Source organism: Salminus brasiliensis, chromosome 22, assembly GCF_030463535.1.
Source record: "Salminus brasiliensis chromosome 22, fSalBra1.hap2, whole genome shotgun sequence".
Taxonomy (NCBI): domain Eukaryota; kingdom Metazoa; phylum Chordata; class Actinopteri; order Characiformes; family Bryconidae; genus Salminus; species Salminus brasiliensis.
This window is the reverse complement of record NC_132899.1, coordinates 21993029-22012624: the sequence shown is the minus strand read 5'-3', so window position 1 is coordinate 22012624 and position 19596 is coordinate 21993029. Positions and strand designations below refer to the sequence as shown.

At 40.8% G+C, this 19596-nt stretch overlaps 1 protein-coding gene across 3 annotated transcripts; it reads left to right on the top strand.

Moving 5' to 3' along the window:
- The first annotated feature begins 10328 nt into the window (after window positions 1-10328).
- Window positions 10329-19142, top strand: acbd4 (acyl-CoA binding domain containing 4). 3 transcript variants are annotated; one of them, XM_072666908.1, is made up of 11 exons: window positions 10329-10558; window positions 11025-11146; window positions 11817-11937; window positions 12247-12331; window positions 12921-13041; window positions 13907-14053; window positions 14986-15074; window positions 15172-15379; window positions 16641-16861; window positions 17572-17625; window positions 17743-19142. In XM_072666908.1, the coding sequence occupies exons 2-11, from the start codon at window positions 11041-11043 to the stop codon at window positions 17872-17874; spliced, it is 1284 nt and encodes a 427-aa protein (XP_072523009.1). In that variant the 5' UTR covers window positions 10329-10558; window positions 11025-11040; the 3' UTR covers window positions 17875-19142. The 3 variants fall into 3 exon arrangements, with proteins under 3 accessions (XP_072523009.1, XP_072523008.1, XP_072523010.1); XM_072666907.1 differs by having other exon boundaries at window positions 10868-11146; XM_072666909.1 differs by having other exon boundaries at window positions 10329-11146; window positions 17721-17847.
- The last annotated feature ends 454 nt before the right edge of the window (window positions 19143-19596 follow it).

The window sequence follows — 19596 nt, the reverse complement described above, 5'->3', positions numbered from 1 at the left end:
CTAAAAAAAATATACTTGCAACCTCAACTTATTTTAATGTTAAAATGTATGCAGCTGCAGTTTTCCAAATTGTCATGTTTACACAATTGTCCATGTAGCCCACATGCAGTGCACCAGCCAAGCCTCAAACCTCATCTAAGTCTTCATTAAGGTAAATGTGGTTTATTTTACAGTATGACAGAACATCAGTGCACAGCCTGATGCTGTGGAAGGCCTTTTTAGATGCATTCATCAGCATTCATCTGTATAGACATCTGTATTAACAAACTGTCTCAGAAGTAGGATTGCTGATCTTGAATTGGGTTTATGGAAGTGAGTCATGATCACTGATCCAAGTGTTTTCCAAGACTGCTGCGGATTGGTTTGGTTCAAGTCTACTGGACCTACATGTGGTTTGAATGGGTTAAGGAAGGGTTTAGAGATGTATATACAGAAAATAGGATGTTGGGTTAATATTGTTGTCTAGTGTTTGAGTGGAGTGTTGGACTTGTGATAAACTAAATGAGCCCAACAGGAACATGTCTTACATCTGGGGTAAGTGAATCTGTGTACAAAAAAAGAGAAAACCCTGGTCCTGGAGGGCCCTTGCCCTGTACATTTATTGCATTCCCTTCTCCTAACACACCTGATTCAACTAATCAGTTTATTAAGTTAAGTTATTTTAGGGTTGCAGTGGTTGTGGTTACCTTCTGTGCCATATATAATATTGCTTTTCAATAGATGTTGGCACTGCCTTTATTGTGTTTTAGGTGTAAATGTGGTTCTTAATTAATTTGTTGTCTAACTTAATTTTCAGAACCACAAATGGCATCCAGTGCACAGTATCTGAAGAGATGGAGAAGCCAAATGGCTGAAGTGAATGCATTAGCAAATTCGGAACCTGCACCCCATATGCTGAATGAAGTGTGAAAACTAATGCCAGTACGAATCTAGATTTTTGGGACATAATTATGGATTCTGATTATAGTATGCATCAAGATTCTCCAGACTACAGTTATTCTAAAAAAGTAGAGTCCACTTTTAAGTGCAGATGGTGATGGACCTGCATGGACCTGAGTTAACTTTAAACCTTGCAGAATGGACCACAAAGAATAGGACCACTCAAAGCAGCATTAATTAACTTTTAGGAATTCTTAGAGATCATGGACACAATCTACTCAAAGATGCACTTCCTCTGCTTTCAGATCTCACAGCTGTTGAAGTCAAAATTAATTGTGGAGGACAATATATTGTGGCCAGTAAAAGTATTTCAGTAAAAACTTTTTTGTAGCCGTTTGTAGTTGCACTTGTAGTTATGTGGACAGTCAAAGCCCCATCCACTAGTGCACTACCTCTATGACGTCCTAGAAGAACTGTGAAAGCTACAGAATTAAGCTTTTATCTTTCAGGGAAACACCAACAAAGTGCACCTCAAAATATAAATATGTACCTGCAAGAGCTTTTTTTAATGTACCATAGTGCTTAAATGCATACTGAATTTGCCAGACAGCCTCATTCATTGCAGGAAGCTGATAGGTATAAAGCCAATAATTTCAGCCAGTTCATGCTGTACACTGGACCCATTGTTTTAAGAAATGCTGTGTCCCGGGACGTTTACACTCACTTCCTCTCTCTAACCGTTTTACTGTCCATCCTCTGTCTGATGCTGACATGTGCAGTGCTTACCTTGGATAGGCAAAATAACTTGAGGTATTTTGTTGAGAACAGCACCAGGAAGAAGAGGGAGAGGCTCAAAAAGGGCGTCTTTACACTGTTGTGCAAGGTATTTTAAAAAGTAAAATCTTTAGTAGGATTGTGGTCAGGATAACTTAAGTTCCATTTCATTTAAAAGGTGGAAATTATAGTACTGATGGTTCATGGTCCAAGTTGTTTTACAGATAAAGCATCAAAAGCTATTTGAGTGCTAATGGTGCTAAATGTCAGTATGTACCAGGTCATGGTACATTGTCATCATAGCACATTTGTAAAATGACTTATTATTGGATATTATTGGAAATTATTATTATTTATTACATTTTAGACAGGAAAACATGTAAAACATTTTACATAACAGGAACATAATTCAGACATGAAAGGTTAAGTATATGCCAATTGAAGGCCATCCAAGGGCTGTGTGGGATTATAATTATTGATTATTGATTAATTAGATGCTAGAATTCCACAGATATTGTTTTCAAGAGATTGTAATGCATTTAATGTGCATTAATTGACAATCTTGTCCATATTGTATATCGGTGACAGTTCATAAATGGAACAGCAAAGCCACAGCTTATGAGATTAATCCTGCCAAGGCCAATCACCTCAGGCATGCCACTTGGAGAGCAGCGGGAGGCGGTTACAAAAAGAAGGACTAAAACTAAAACATACCAGATCTTTTTATACTGTTCCTACTAATTTCGAATACCTTTTGACTCCACATAAAACAAAAGGAACACTATGATTTTCTTATTAATAATTGAATTGATTTCTATCACATTAGAAAGTTGGAGAGTTCCTCCAGTAGGTATTAAAACTTGAACACAAACCCTGGTATTCTTATACCTGGTGTAAGAAACACTCTAATAGCACATTTTCAGGATGTTCCTGGAACATTATTTCTGTAATGTTACATGCTAACCGTCCTGGAACCTTTTAAAAACATTGCTGAACGTCCCTATAATGCTCTCTGCTAGGAGAAGGTTTTGGTATTGGTGTGCAGTAGTTCTTTCTTCCAAACATATTGTTGTGCAATTGTGATAAAAAGTACTACTTTTGTCTCATCTGCCTGCAGAACTTGGTAATTGGTCTTTGGCAATTTGAGATGGAGAGTTATTTTTAGACAGCATTAAGATTGTCTTTTGTGGTCTTGATCCTAACAGGACACCAAATTCGAATGAGAGCAGCAACTTTCCTAAATTTCATATCATGGATACACCCAGGTCTATAGCATTGCTTATCCAGGCAACCAGACCCAGATCTTTGTAAAGCTGTTTGGTGGCATCCTTTGTTAAAAGATATAAATATGCTTTTACATGATATTACTACGTGTTTTTATATTTAATTAAAGTAGTGAGCTACAAGTTGTTTTATATTTCCTTGTCTATCAAACCCACATGCAAACTCACATAAATACCCACATGCAAACCCCGCATACATGCGTGTCTAAATAGAGCACTTTTCACACAGGTCGAAGTGCACACAAGGAAGAAATTAATTCCAATGGAGGTAGTGTTGGGAAAAAAAAAGTTGAAGTTCTGTACTTTGGCATGCAAAACTGGCCACCACTGGTCACGATGTATGTTACTGTGAATAGCGCAGCCAGTTAAAGATGACCCCACTTCCAAATGTCATAAATATTAAGGATCTTTCATATTTTAAGCAAGACTACTTTTATTTCCAGCTTTGACAGTTTCAAAAGCCTGAAGCACAAGTATCTTTTGAAAAAGGGCATTCTGCATGGTCAGTACTTAGTACCACCTTCTTGTATCACAGCTTGTAAATGTCTTTTGCAAATCGTTAAAAGATCTCTCAGTGTTTAGAAAGATTTTAGAGCAATTACAAATCAGCCGTTACACTGCATGCAAAATCATTTACACGTGAAACAACTACCAACCTGGCCAGGTCAGGCCATGAGCTCAAGAACACTGGTTCATGTCAGCACTTTCAGTTTCACAGCACCTTGTTTGTTAGATTGCTTAACTGATTTTATTCATATTTAACTGTAATTACAAATTATAACAAACCATACATATCATATGTGAAATACATATAGAACTTTGTTTGGTTTTAATCTAACAACGCCTCTGTTGGGGTGAATTCTGTCTCTTTTGGCGTAGCATTGCCATATAGTTCTTCTCTGCTAGGCAGTACAGCTTGTGAAATCAGTTTTTTTTGGGGCAAGATAAGAAAATTAAGCATCTGCTGGCAAGATAATTTGAAAATGAAACTTTTTTTTACCTAAATCACTCAGAGTGTCTTCAATCTTCAGTTGGGATGTCTCAGCAGGGTTGCTCTCCTCCCCATTGTCCAGCATCTCTGCTCTGCTGCCCGAGAGCTTTCTGTCCATGTTCTTCTGCTCTGTTGAGCAAATCTATACACGAAAGCAATGAGATTGAGACAGAGAGCAGCATTAATTTCTCCTCCTCACTCTTTGAATACTGCTGCTATTTTATCTGGACTGAGGGAGGGCCAGGGCCTGCCTACAGCTCAGCATGGCAGCAGACTGGGAAACAGTAGTCCTAAAGGGAGGAGTCCACATCTCACTCCCTCAACTACGTGTTTCCATTAGTCTGAAAATCTGTAGCATCAAATTTTACCAGTTAAATTCAGGTTAAAAAAAATGTCAATTAAAATCTGACCATGAAACTGAAAGATAAAACAGGGAATTATTAATCATTTATCTGTTCATTTATTTTTCTTCAGTTAAACTGGAGTGTGCCACTCTGAATCTGCCACAGCAGAGTGTACAAGACCATCCTCCACCTGCCCTCTTGCTATACATTTATTCTCTCTCACAAGCTCTCTCTCTCACGCTCTCTTGCTCTCTCCTATATTTCAGCCTGTGCCCACTGTGAGAACTGGGGACCTGCAGTGGAGGATAATGCATGGGGCCTTATTCATGAACAATCATGTTGCTCACTTGAACCCGCTTGTCCATTTTGTAGGAGGCCTGAGACAATAGAGCACGTGTTTGCTGGGTGCATGCGTCTGGAACCCCTGTTGGACTTGTTGAGGGGTTTACGTGTGAAGGTTGGGGTCACTTTCACACTGGACATGTTTTTACTGGGTCCACGCTATTCTGTCTCTCAGCATCAGAGGTCAGAGCCTACTGAACTTTTTGTTTGGACAGGTGAAACTATCCATCTGGCTTACAACCTTTTGATCGTGTAGATCACGATTATCTTTTTTCCACGTTACAGGCTTTTGGTTTTGGCAATGGTTTTATTTCCTGGGTTAAACTGCTGAACACTAATGCAGCTTGTTTGATAAAGGCTGGTGGGGGTTTAAGTGCTCCAGTGAAGGTAGGCAGAGGAATAAGGCAGGGCTGTCCATTGTCTGGTCAGTAATACTCTGTTGCTGTGGAACCTTTTCTCTGTCTCGTTAGGAAAAAGCTGTCTGGTTTGCAGGTGAGGGATGCTTTGATTAAATTGTCTGCATATGCTGATGATATAACAGTTGTCACATGTCATTTGAAAAATTCACTAGAAGTTTCTGCTAAACTAAATTGGAGTAAAACAGAGGCGCTCTGGTGTGGTTCAGGTTGTAGGGACAGCTCCTTACCACCTCCTCCAGGTGGCATTAAGTGGAACAGATCTGGTTTAAAGTTTTTAGGGGTCTGGTTTACCACTGATGAAGTGAAGGCAAGGAACTAGGAGGGTATAGTGGAGAAGGTCCATGCCAGGTTGTCCAAATGGTCTTGGGTAATACCCCAGTTGTCACATAGAATTCGAATACTACACCCTCATTGATGATGTGGCGTACTTCTTTGCTGTGAGGGATTGATTTGTGAACCGGATGAATTTGGTGGGTTTTTGTGGTAAATGTCTTCTTTCTCTCTACTTTATCTCTCATGTCCATGTGGGGCTTGAATTGGTAGCCCACCTAGGAATCACAAAGTTTTGTCCTTGGGTTCCATGTTGGCCCCACATATTGATTCCCACCACAGTCAGTGATGGGACCAGGAGAGATTAAACCTGGGACCCATCTGGGTTGTATACTGCACATTGGGCCTAGATTGGATGGGGTTAAGCATTACGAGAACTCCCATTCATATTTCAACCTGTGGCCAGTCTCCTCGTTATAATGTCTCTCTCTGGATTTCTTTCTTCAGTAGCTTCAATAAAGAAAATAAAGTTAGTTTTAACTATGTACTTACTATGAAACTTCAGTCCAGTGAAAACACGATGGGGAGGATCTGGATTTCTGGTTTTGTAGCAAAGACCATCTCCACTGAGGAGAGCGTACAATAATGCAAGACACAGTTCTCCAGCGCCCTCATGTCTCTTCAGCACCATCTCAGTGGATGAATCCTGTAAAGCAGAAGTTCAATAAGGACTATAATGTGCATATTTAGTGCATTCAGTGCTCTTCTGCTGTTGAGTAATTACCAGAGACTTACAAAAAGCCTTTTAATCCATGAATGTCCTTACATGTTGTGCAAATTACAGAGTAAAGCTTGACTTGGCTTGCTAATTGATTAATGAATTGTCTGTGTTGCAATGCTGCCATCTAGTGGCCAAAGGGAAGAATTCCCTCTGCATTCAATACAGAACCATATAAATATATTCTGCAAAAAGCACTTTATGAACCTAAAACAAACAACCAAAAAAGTTACAAACATTGTATAACTGTCCAAATACTTATGGATCTAACTGTATATAATCAGATATGTGCCAGATATGATACATAGAGAGTCTGTCCCAAACACACACACACACACACACACATTTAAACCAAGTGCTTTAGTAGTTTCTTGCCCTTTAGGTCTGCACATTGCTTACAGGACCAACAACGTGTGGACTTAGGGAGCTTAGGGGACCTTTTGGGATGGCCTCACTGGATGTTTTCAAAAAGCCTGCATTATCTCCTATACTACTTTCTCTGCCAACATGCTTATGTGGGACTCACATGGGTGAAATAGGGGCTCATCCCAAATGGGCTCCATTATCACATCCCACCTTAATCTCACGTAGGTCCCATCTAGGCCCCGTATGCAGTGTACAACCCAGATGGGGCCTATGCTTAACCCCTTCTGGGCATCCATATGTGGAGCCAACATGGAAACCCGTGGACACCCAAACCCTTTTGGGTCACAGTTGGGCTACCCATATGGGCCCCACATGGACGTGTGAGCTGGGTTCCTTGCCTACCCTAGGTTTCGACATTCGTGGCCTGTTTCGTGTTATATTCCTGTTATATTTAAAATCAATTTGATTCGATAGCGCAACACAAATGGCATGATATTTAAAAAATGAGCTTTGTTTAAATATCCTATTTTAGTTGTTTTAAACAAATGTACAGACAGAGGCCAACAGCTATTAGCAACAGTAGCATCCCCAGTCTTGGTGCTAATGGTCAGTATATCGTGAGCAACCTCTATGTCATTTACTGTCCCTCACTGTCTAACCTAACAGCTATGGGTCCTGTGTGCTGTAGCCCTAAACAGTGCAGACTCTGAGGAGGACGGCAGGTCATGCATCCCAAGCAGCCTCTCTGGAAGGTTTCCGAAAAGTCCCCACTTACCGCCCACCCATATGACCTAACCCCACTGCAGTGTGGACTTTCTCTGTAACATGCACGTTAAACCCATGTGTCTGCAAGTCTAGAGAAGACCAGAGACTTAGGCCCAGTCCTGAATGACACGAAGGCCCTGCAGTCCTCCATGAAGTCCTCCTCAAAATTGGATTTGATTTGATGGCCCAACAGAATGTTTTTTTTGTTTGTTTGTTAGTTTAATGTATAGTATTACATTTTATTTAGACAGTATTGTCTACATGTAGCTACAGCATATAAGCTAGGGGCCTTCAGTTTATTAGCAACAGCAGCATCCCTAGTCTTGGTGGTCTAATGGTCAGTGTATCTGTTTTGAATGACTGAGGTAAGCAGACTCTCTTCCACCGTTCATGTATAATCTGACAGCTGTGAGTGTTGCCCTAAACAGGGTGAGGAGAGTGTGATCGGGGCTGTAATCTGAACCGCAGAGTCGAGCATTTTTTATTTGGATTTGTCACATGTCATTTGAAAAATTCACTAGAAGTTTCTGCTAAACTAAATTGGAGTAAAACAGAGGCGCTCTGGTGTGGTTCAGGTTGTAGGGACAGCTCCTTACCACCTCCTCCAGGTGGCATTAAGTGGAACAGATCTGGTTTAAAGTTTTTAGGGGTCTGGTTTACCACTGATGAAGTGAAGGCAAGGAACTAGGAGGGTATAGTGGAGAAGGTCCATGCCAGGTTGTCCAAATGGTCTTGGGTAATACCCCAGTTGTCACATAGAATTCGAATACTACACCCTCATTGATGATGTGGCGTACTTCTTTGCTGTGAGGGATTGATTTGTGAACCGGATGAATTTGGTGGGTTTTTGTGGTAAATGTCTTCTTTCTCTCTACTTTATCTCTCATGTCCATGTGGGGCTTGAATTGGTAGCCCACCTAGGAATCACAAAGTTTTGTCCTTGGGTTCCATGTTGGCCCCACATATTGATTCCCACCACAGTCAGTGATGGGACCAGGAGAGATTAAACCTGGGACCCATCTGGGTTGTATACTGCACATTGGGCCTAGATTGGATGGGGTTAAGCATTACGAGAACTCCTATTCATATTTCAACCTGTGGCCGGTCTCCTCATTATAATGTCTCTCTCTCTCTCTGGATTTCTTTCTTCAGTAGCTTCAATAAAGAAAATAAAGTTAGTTTTAACTATGTACTTACTATGAAACTTCAGTCCAGTGAAAACACGATGGGGAGGATCTGGATTTCTGGTTTTGAAGCAAAGACCATCTCCACTGAGGAGAGCGTACAATGATGCAAGACACAGTTCTCCAGCGCCCTCATGTCTCTTCAGCACCATCTCAGTGGATGAATCCTGTAAAGCAGAAGTTCAATAAGGACTATAATGTGCATATTTAGTGCATTCAGTGCTCTTCTGCTGTTGAGTAATTACCAGAGACTTACAAAAAGCCTTTTAATCCATGAATGTCCTTACATGTTGTGCAAATTACAGAGTAAAGCTTGACTTGGCTTGCTAATTGATTAATGAATTGTCTATGTTGCAATGCTGCCATCTAGTGGCCAAAGGGAAGAATTCCCTCTGCATTCAATACAGAACCATATAAATATATTCTGCAAAAAGCACTTTATGAACCTAAAACAAACAACCAAAAAAGTTACAAACATTGTATAACTGTCCAAATACTTATGGACCCAACTGTATATAATCAGATATGTGCCAGATATGATACATAGAGAGTCTGTCCCAAACACACACACACACACACACACACACACACACACACATTTAAACCAAGTGCTTTAGTAGTTTCTTGCCCTTTAGGTCTGCACATTGCTTACAGGACCAACAACGTGTGGACTTAGGGAGCTTAGGGGACCTTTTGGGATGGCCTCACTGGATGTTTTCAAAAAGCCTGCATTATCTCCTATACTACTTTCTCTGCCAACATGCTTATGTGGGACTCACATGGGTGAAACAGGGGCTCTTCCCAAATGGGCTCTATTATCACATCCCACCTTAATCTCACGTAGGTCCCATCTAGGCCCCGTATGCAGTGTACAACCCAGATGGGGCCTATGCTTAACCCCTTCTGGGCATCCATATGTGGAGCCAACATGGAAACCCGTGGACACCCAAACCCTTCTGGGTCACAGTTGGGCTACCCATATGGGCCCCACATGGACGTGTGAGCTGGGTTCCTTGCCTACCCTAGGTTTCGACATTCGTAGCCTGTTTCGTGTTATATTCCTGTTATATTCAAGATCAATTTGATTCGATAGCGCAACACAAATGGCATGATATTTAAAAATGAGCTTTGTTTAAATATCCTATTTTAGTTGTTTTAAACAAATGTACAGACAGAGGCCAACAGCTATTAGCAACAGTAGCATCCCCAGTCTTGGTGCTAATGGTCAGTATATCGTGAGCAACCTCTATGTCATTTACTGTCCCTCACTGTCTAACCTGACAGCTATGGGTCCTGTGTGCTGTAGCCCTAAACAGTGCAGACTCTGAGGAGGACGGCAGGTCATGCATCCCAAGCAGCCTCTCTGGAAGGTTTCCGAAAAGTCCCCACTTACCGCCCACCCATATGACCTAACCCCACTGCAGTGTGGACTTTCTCTGTAACATGCACGTTAAACCCATGTGTCTGCAAGTCTAGAGAAGACCAGAGACTTAGGCCCAGTCCTGAATGACACGAAGGCCCTGCAGTCCTCCATGAAGTCCTCCTCAAAATTGGATTTGATTTGATGGCCCAACAGAATGTTTTTTTTGTTTGTTTGTTAGTTTAATGTATAGTATTACATTTTATTTAGACAGTATTGTCTACATGTAGCTACAGCATATAAGCTAGGGGCCTTCAGTTTATTAGCAACAGCAGCATCCCTAGTCTTGGTGGTCTAATGGTCAGTGTATCTGTTTTGAATGACTGAGGTAAGCAGACTCTCTTCCACCGTTCATGTATAATCTGACAGCTGTGAGTGTTGCCCTAAACAGGGTGAGGAGAGTGTGATCGGGGCTGTAATCTGAACCGCAGAGTCGAGCGTTTTTTATTTGGATTTATTTTTTCTTCCTCCATGAGCTTCGACTCCACCACGTGACAGGAGCCGGAAGTAAACTCTCAGATTAAGCTGCAGAGGTAAACAGTGCTGACTTCTGTCTCTCTCTCTTTGAGCCAAGCTGCCTGGTCGTTTTCTCTGTCTGTCTGTGTGTCTGTCTGTGTGTCTGTCTGTCTGTCTGTCTGGTAGTTGAGGTACTCAGACGGCTCGTTCAGTTTTTGGTCATGGACTCTTGTCAGTCTTAGTCGTGTCCTGGGCTGTCAGAGAGAAGAAGGACAGCAAGTGAGGGGGTGAGTGGACTCTATGGACTCTGCCCACCCTGCACACGATAACACCTGTACTTGTAGCCCAGCGAACACCAGATTACCTTAATATAGAGCATGGAAAATATCCAGCAAAAACATAACATATAGATTACCTTCCCCTCGAGTTAGTAGCTAGCTCTGTATCATCTCAGTTCAGAGGGGGCGCTTTTTTAACGGTGGGAATAATGTTAATGAATGAATTAATTATATTTGAATTATACTAAATTGAGGAAGTGGGTGATTATTTATTAAATTGTGGAGATGAACCGCTGCCTCTGGCTGTTTCACTCGCAGACTGACTGCCTGGCTGACTGTGGTTAAAAAGGGCACCGCCGGGCTCAGGGAAAGTTAACGTTATGGCAGCATGACTGTGTCTCGGCAACACGGCTAAGCTAGCTCTCTTCACATACAGCTCGCTTCATAGCTTTAAAATGAGCATTGGGCTTTACAGCTCTCCAGCTTGTATTATGGAGACCCTAGAGCCACAGACCACCAAAGCCCAGACCCAGGCTGAAGAGTGTCAGCGGCGCTTTCAGGCTGCTGTGGATGTCATTCAGAACCTGCCCAAAAACGGTGAGTGTGCCCAAGCACAGTGAATCCATCAGCTCCCACAAGACATGCTTTACTACCTTTGCCACAAATGTCATTTCACCGGGACATGTTTGGTAATACAGCGATGAACACACAGACTTTATTAGAACATAGAATTCAATGGTCGATCACTGTCTGAACACCCAGGCCTGGTGTCCTGGACATTGATTAGGCCCAGACTTGGACAAGAGTAAGTCACAGTGTCTGTGATGAATCACCATTGAAAATGACCCAGTCCAGTCTAGACTTAGACTTGACCAAGGTCTGTGAAATTTTGTCTGTGTATTAAACACAGAAAACCTTTCCAGCTTATTTATATTTCTGATTCTGATTCAGTCCTTTTTTTATCAGTGCAAAACTCTTCTAACGCATTAAGGCAAACAGTTGAAAATGTTCAGCGAGTATTTAACTACCTTTGCCTAAAGCAAAGTATGATAACCAAACATGTCTTGGCTGGTCAACTGTTTTTTCAGTATGTGAAAAACTGTAAATCAGATATTTTGGTGAGCCATTCCTTTAAGCTTCAGCTACATGAGCGTAAGTCTCCAGATGAGTTGCGAGGTGTTGGATATGTTACGAGACACGATCATTTCTATCACTTGTCATCCATCTGTTGATTATATGGTTTTTATATTTTGAATGTGATGACTAGGTTCCTACAGACCTTCCTATGAAGTGATGCTGCGCTTCTATGGTCTGTACAAACAGGCTGTGTGTGGCCCCTGCGGTGTGTCCCGGCCTGGTTTCTGGGACCCTGTTGGCCGCTACAAGTGGTGAGCTCCATAGGTTACTTTTCTGAGAAGAGAAGACCCTACCTTTAGTTTTGGCTCCGACATTCGAGCTTTAGGTTTTTAGTGTTTAGTGTTACTAACTATTTATAGGCTCACATGTCCTTTATCATGGAAGACTGAATATGTAAGAGTTTGTGTAGTATGTCAACTCTGATTCGATACATTTCTATATTTTATAAATATTGGGACAGTGTGGGTGTCTGTTAGCTGATGTAACAGACACCCAAGTTAGCCTTCTCCTCCAAGCACGTTCTGCTGTCCGTTAAGCCGAGTTCTGTCTTTTCATTACAGGGACGCCTGGAATCAGCTTGGTGACATGAGTCGTGAGAATGCCATGGCTGCCTATGTTGATGAAATGAAAAAAGTCGCACAGGAGGTTAGCACTGGGAATTTACAGTAAAAATTGATCACGTTCACAATATAAAACTATTGTTTATCACTTATACTGTACTGATACCACAGGATGCCGTACTTCACTACATTATATTAATGTAATTACTGCACTGCAATCACTTTTTCTAGTACTTCTTATTTATATAATTGGGTTATGTTATGTATATTATAGCTGTATTTATAGTCAGGTTTACGGTTTCCTATTTGCCATTTCTTACTACTATTTTAAGTGCCTTTATTATGCTGCTCTCTTGTTTGATTTTGCTGCTGTAAAAACTGACTTTCCCCGTGGGATAAATAAAGTGATCTATCTATCTATCTATCTAAATGAGAGAGACAACCCCATAGCCACTCAGTTGAAATCAGGGCTCTCGAACTCTAGTTCTGGAGGGCCTTAGTCCACAGTTTCTCAGCTTTCCTCAAGTGATCAACAAAAATCATGAACAAAATCACCACCCTGTGTTGGACAGCAGCTCTCCAAACTGGAGTTGGACACCCAAGATGACTTTCTACAGCCTTTTGTTTATGTTCCTGTTTTCATAAAATAAATGAACACTTTGTTATTATTTAAGGTTATAAACAATATGCCCATAAATGAGAAGACAGCCTCCTTTTACCACTACTTTGAGCCATTGTACCATGTCATTCATGATATGCCCAGACCACCCGAGGCATTGCTGAGTCTTAGACCAGGTGAGTATGTCTGGGAGGGGGGGTCTATATAAATAGTTACAAATATATTATTCTGTAATAATAGATGCTGATAAAGATGCTGTACTTAGTGGTATTCATACATTTTGTGTGAAGAGTGCATATTTTTGTGTGTTTTATATACGTTGTTAATAGCAAACTGTTGAGTTTGTTATCTGTTTAAGGTATCATCAAGTTTAGCTGAAGATCAGTGGTCATAAACTATGTGTTTTTGCAATATACTATATGACCAAATGTTTGTGGACACCCCTTCTATTGAATACATTCAGTTACTTTAAGTTATAACCATTGCTGACACAGATGTGCAAATGCACCCTCATACAGCTCGTCTAGTCCTCGTGGAGAAGTACTGCCAATAGAATAGGACTCTATTGAGCAGATAAAAATGAACCTGTTTGCAGCAAGCCTAATAGTAGGTGTGGGCTAGAGGGTTATAAAGGCCCCTAGTATTGAGCAGTGGAAATGTGTTCTCTGAAATGATGGTGCTCCATCCGGTACTTGGGGATGGGTTGTGGTGATGATCATTCAATATCCCAACCTCACAAATGCGCAAATGCTCCAAAATCTAGTAGAAAGCTTACCCTGGACAGTAGAGACGAACAACTAATTCCTTCAAATACAGAATCAACCCTTTTTTTATAATACACTTGATTTCAGTATAAACAATGAAGCAGATGAATATAGCAATATGTCCAGTATGTCCAGAGTGACCTACAGTGAATCTAAAGCATTTCTGCCCTTAAAGATGAGAGCCTGGTCATAGCTTGGTATAGTAAACATGTAAAATATGCACCGTATTTTTGAATGAAATTTTAATACGAACATATGGTCTGTGTTTGTGTGTCAGATGTAAATGCTGATGATGAGCCAGCTACTGATCCAGCCGAGGTCGTGGATGATGCTTTGCAAGAGGAAATGGAGCAAAAGCAAATGCAAGAGCTTGAACTGGATCTTGACCCTGTCCTTAATGGTGACCCTCAGAGTGAGAGCCCAGGTACAAGGAAAATTTTTTTTTCGAATGTCAGTGAGTCTAACCAGACATACCTATTCCCTGGAATAGAGGGTCTGTGCTTAATGGGCAGCTTCTTGAGTGATGCTATTATAATGAACGCATTGCTCCTGCATCTGAGGTTCCTGTTAACTCCTTTCTTCCCCTAAAGGAGCAGTAGTGCCAGTTGGAGCCTGGATGATATATAGGTCAAAATTGTTGACAATGATTTTTTGTTCCGCTGACAAAAAACAAAAATTGAGACGATTGTTTTTTGTTTAGCCTCACTTCTATATTCTCCTGAAGTAGCTGTTGCAGTTAACCTCGAAAGACTTTCACTAGTGGGCTGGTATAAATTTTAGGTTGTGACAAAGTAAGTCAAGACTGTTGTGTAATAGTTTTGGGGTTTCAGAATCAGCCTGTTTTACAGGTCTTATTTATTTATGTGGGACTTGCTTTTGACAGAGAAGACGGCAGTCTTTGAGGCTCACAGTATGCCACTTCAGTAACTTATTCACTTATGCCAAGATAAATAATTTTCCAATCTAGAGCACCGTTAAGTTATGATGTCTTGTAGCCCAAATTTGCACATATGCTTATGTTATAAAATGTAATATTTCTAGGCTTGAAGTTGAGTCTTAATATGCTTGTGTTGTTCAGTGTGTTTCAGGGTCCCTTTTGGGCGTGAACACATTGTTGGTGGTGTTATTTTATCAAAATTTTACTAGCACTGACATGATGCAGAAACCCATTGATCTCGATCAACATGAAAATTCAAAGGGCTCTGAACATTTGATATAGAGAATTTAATGATGCAATGTCTTGAGGCTTGCTTTAGCTGACATAGCACCACCCACATGATGAACCTCAAACAGACACCTGCTTTTATCATTTACTGGGCGTTGAAGTAGACTGATGCACCGTCTGCATGTGTGTAGACGTGGCACCGTCAGAGGGTTTCGTACTAACTAGTGACTCGGAAAGTGAAATCTTCTGCGACTCAGTGGAGCAGCTGGACAACATTAAGGTACAAGCCTTAAAGGTTGACTCCTTGGCAACACCAGCACATGCTATTGTTAGACCTGACTATTTCACCATGCACATTATTTGCCCCTTCCAAACAGCCAGTTGCTGGGCCATACAGTGACCAAAATAGGCATGCACTCACAGAGCCCACTGGTGTCCATGGACAGGACTACACACCCATCTCCCAGGTGACCCAAATGGGTGCCGGGCAGGGTGGAGAGGGGTCTGGGGATGGACATGAACCCTCAATGAGGAGGAGGGACCCAGGAAGAGAGGGAATGAGGCATGGATGGAGAGAACCTCCTGGTGAGTGACATGAAGATCAGAAAAGGTACCAGAAATCAAATGGTGCATGTTAGTAGGAATAATAAAAACAACAATAACAATAATTATTATTATTATTATTATTATGAATATAAAAAGTTTAACAGCCTGTTCATTTATGATGCTAGCCAGTGTGGGCATCTGTAAGCAGATGTCCAAGAATGGGCAGCTAGTGTTCTCCTCCAAGCACATACAGGAAATTAGATTTGGGATAAAATTAATTAAAATTAATAAACTTTTTTGGTCTGTTCACACTACCTTTTTTTATGCGACCTATATCTAACATTTGCGAAAGAGCAGTGCTTTAAATAAATGTTTGGTTTCATCTTCGCCAGCATTAGAGGAGCTACCAAGAGGTTCCAGTTGCAAACATTTGGGCTCATCACCAAGAATGTGTTTTGAGCTTGCTGTAAAAAGGGCATGTTATTTGGCCATGGCCACAGCTTTTGTTTGCGTCCTTGGTTTCTTTAAACTTCGCTTTTTATTCTACTTTGACACTGCGGCCACGTCCTCCTGTAGCCACGTTTCACCTGCATGGCGTGGCGAGGTTGCGATCTGTGTCTTTTAGTTTTGTTTGAACAGAGACATCACCCAAATATTTATGAGGTCTATTACTTCAGTATCTAACCACAGAAAATGTCCCTTACTGCTGTTATGCAATTTCTCCTCTCCTTAGTAAAAAGTCCCTTAAAGAAATATCGCAAAAATTCCAATCTGGCTCTTCAGAGTCGCATTGCCACGTACTGCGTATGTTTATTGGATTTCTATACCACTTTTGAAAGTGGCCCAAATCGGAAAATGTATTTTTGCTATTTGCACAGATAACATACTTGTCACATATGGCAAAAAAAGATTGGATTTAGGCCACTTCTACCAGCTGTGTGGACGTAGCTGAATTGTTTTTTTAAAGAGGATTTCTTTAGTAATTTTCACTTTACAAAATGTCATAAATAGGGGTGTCGAAACCTTTGCATACGACTGTAAAAAAATTGTATGTCATAAGCGATGTAGTAAGTAAATAATAACTTTTTTAAAAATCCAGTTTTCATGATGCATGGAATCATTTTCTAAAGATTCATACTTGAATTATGAGATCAGAGATGTGTTTAGAATATGTTCAAAGAAGCAGAAAGTGTGTCTCTCTAGAGGACGTGGACTTACAAAATCAACAAAATATGTCAATTAACCAGGGGTGCCCAAACTTTTGCCAACGACTGCATGATTTGTACTGTGCTGTACCCAGGAGATTTTCCTCACGGCAGTGGCAGACGAGCTGGCCGGCCTGCCTCAGGCGCAGCAGGAAGAGGAGGAGGTGGAGGAGGAGACGATACTGATGGAGGTGCTGATGGACTTCAGGACACTCAGGTGCAGCAGCATATCGTGCTGGCCCTGCGGAGGCTCCGAGAGGACATGCAGAGCGTGATGGAGAGGCTGGAGGTGGTTGAGGGACTGGCTGCAGCTATTGTAAGAGCCTGCTTATAATCCCAGACAAGGCAGTCGAGATAGAAGGTGTCGTTCCACACACAGTGAAAAATTGCTGTCAAGACAGAGACGTCTGTAGCGTTTTAGAAAAATTTAGTAATATTAATAAACAGATTACAGGAAGCAGACTCGAGGGCTATTGCTGTGAACTACAAATTGCTTGTCCTTTGAGACAGAATTCCGCTATGTATTAAGTAAGATAAGCAGCCTACTGTATAAAATAAGGTGTAGTGCATCAGAGAAGCAGAAAGTTCTGTGATTTATAATGAAAGTGATACTATGGACTATGGGGGATTCACACCTCTGGGGAAGTGTTCATGAACAACGCCTCCATATTAATGTGACTAAGGTGGAACACGAGGAAGTGGTTTATTTCAAAGCACCAAAGACATTAAATGTGGAGCAAGGAGTATCCTACTCTAGCACACCACCTCAGATACCTCAGAAAGAATTGTTAAATAGCTGAATAGCTGGAACAGGTGTGTTAGGAGCAGAGGAAACACTAAACTGTGCAGGGCAAGGGGTCCTCCAACCAAGGTTGGCATAACAACAGCATATGTGCTGACCAGAATGAAAACTTCTCTCCATACTTTCAGTGTTTTCATTACTGGGATTATTGAAAATATTGGGGGCCAGCCATAGTGTGGCTAATGTGAGAACCTGTTGTTTTTTTCTCTTCTATACATGTAAAGGCCCAGAATTCTCAGTGGAGATCTCCTATGCAATTAACAGCTCAACAAACTGAGGTAAGGAAAAGGTCATATAAAGGCAGTAAGCTGAGACCTTTAAAAAAATAATAATAAAGCATTGAAAAGATTAGTATGTTCAATATGTTCCTCAGGACATTCCACTCATGTCTACAGGGGGAGAAATGGTGGCTGTTTGACGTCTCTGGCCGAACGCTGCTTCTCCTGTTGGTCTGGCCTTTCATTGCTCAGGGAATGGTTTTCTTGCTTAGGCGGAGAAAGAAGAGGCCGCAGATATCTTCAATATGAAACAACCTTGAACAAAGAAGACTACATACTTGATCCTGAATGATCAATTTAGTGTTTTTAATTGTGAACTAAAGGTAAAGGGGAACGTGCTGCAATGGTGTTGTAATCTAACATGACTAATATGAAGAAAGCTAATATAAATTACTATATTTACTCTCAGAAAGGAAAGGATGGTTCATTTGTGAAATGCTTTTGGTTCACTTCAGAATTTTAGGACTGTCCTGTTTTTAAAAGGTAGGATGTATAAATCTGTAAAACAACAATTACACTCGATGATCGATAATATTCGCATCATTGGAAGTGTTGGCACTTGGTTGCTGACTTTTTTCAGTACCTAAAAGTACATCGGCCCAGTTAGTGGTTTTTAATTTGGGAAACTTGCAGATTCTGTTTAAGGAGGACAAAGTGAATGTAATTTGAATGTTGAAGAGTTTTTAATGAAGAAAGCCTTATGGTTCAGGTCTTACCTCTGAGGTTGACTTGCCCAGACATGTTTGGTGTCTGAAGTTTACTTAATAAAAGCCTGTAGCACTTTGCAGATGGGGTCAGTTTTACACAGGGAGGTGGCATCATGTAACTTATTCATCAGTCTGATCAGTCATTTTTACATACTCAGTTAGATTCTGTTGTTAAAAAGGCACCAGACACAAGTGCAGATTGCCACATTGGTAATAATCAGTGATATTCTGTTCTGATATTTCTTAAGTATGGAGACACTTGAAGGTATTCGCTTGTATTCAGTAAGGGAGTGGTTGGTGTGGCAGACTAATGCTGTCTTCAAGTGCTCATCAGGAGAATGTATTTACCAGATGGTCAACTAGTAAATACAACTTTACTCCATCTGGCTGCTTGTCGAAAGATCTGCCCACTAAGTAGAATATTTCAGAACAAGTAATATTATAATCATACTGAATAAAGATAAAAGGTCATTGTAAACGTTTCAACTCGTAAACTAATGAAACAATAAATCCTGGGTTTTATAAGTGCCACTTCATCAACTGTGAGTGCAATTTACACTTTGTACAAGAGGTATTTACCAGTTTCCGACACCACTCGAATGCAGAATAAGGTTTAATTTCCTGGCTGGACAAGCCCACAATGCTACCCCACTAAGAGTTCTCGGTCAAGACTCCTAACTGTACATCCGCCTACCTGTGTGATATGATGCAAATGTAATTCACTTCGTAGAAGAGTGTCAGCCAAATACTGTAAATGTAAGGCTGGTAGGGTGTACAACTGTTAACATTAAAACATGTAAAATAAAAGAATCTCAAATGTCTTTTAAAATATATGTGACAATTTTGAGTAAATTCTCAAGTTAATGACATACTGCATTCACTAACAGCAAGGTAGATGGTTTAATTGAATTGAAATTAGGGGTGTTTTATTACAATTATAAATGTATTTTCTACTTGCAAGCAGCTGGAGTATTTTTCTGGTGAGTACCAATTCTCATCTCTGTGATTCCTACCAAGCTTTCTTATTCGGTGCAAATCAGTCAAAACCATTACAAACATTGTGTGGTGAAATAACAGCACATCACCTCCCATGTAAATCTCATACCCACTAAGTCACTGAAAGGGTTTTGGGAGACAGTTTGCATCAAAGCTACAGTAAATAAAATTAAAAAAAGCAAACCTCGGACACCAAAACTACCCTGCCTGATCGGCTACATTTGGTGTAAGGTGCATGGTTGCTCCTAGGACCATACCTTTAAATGTC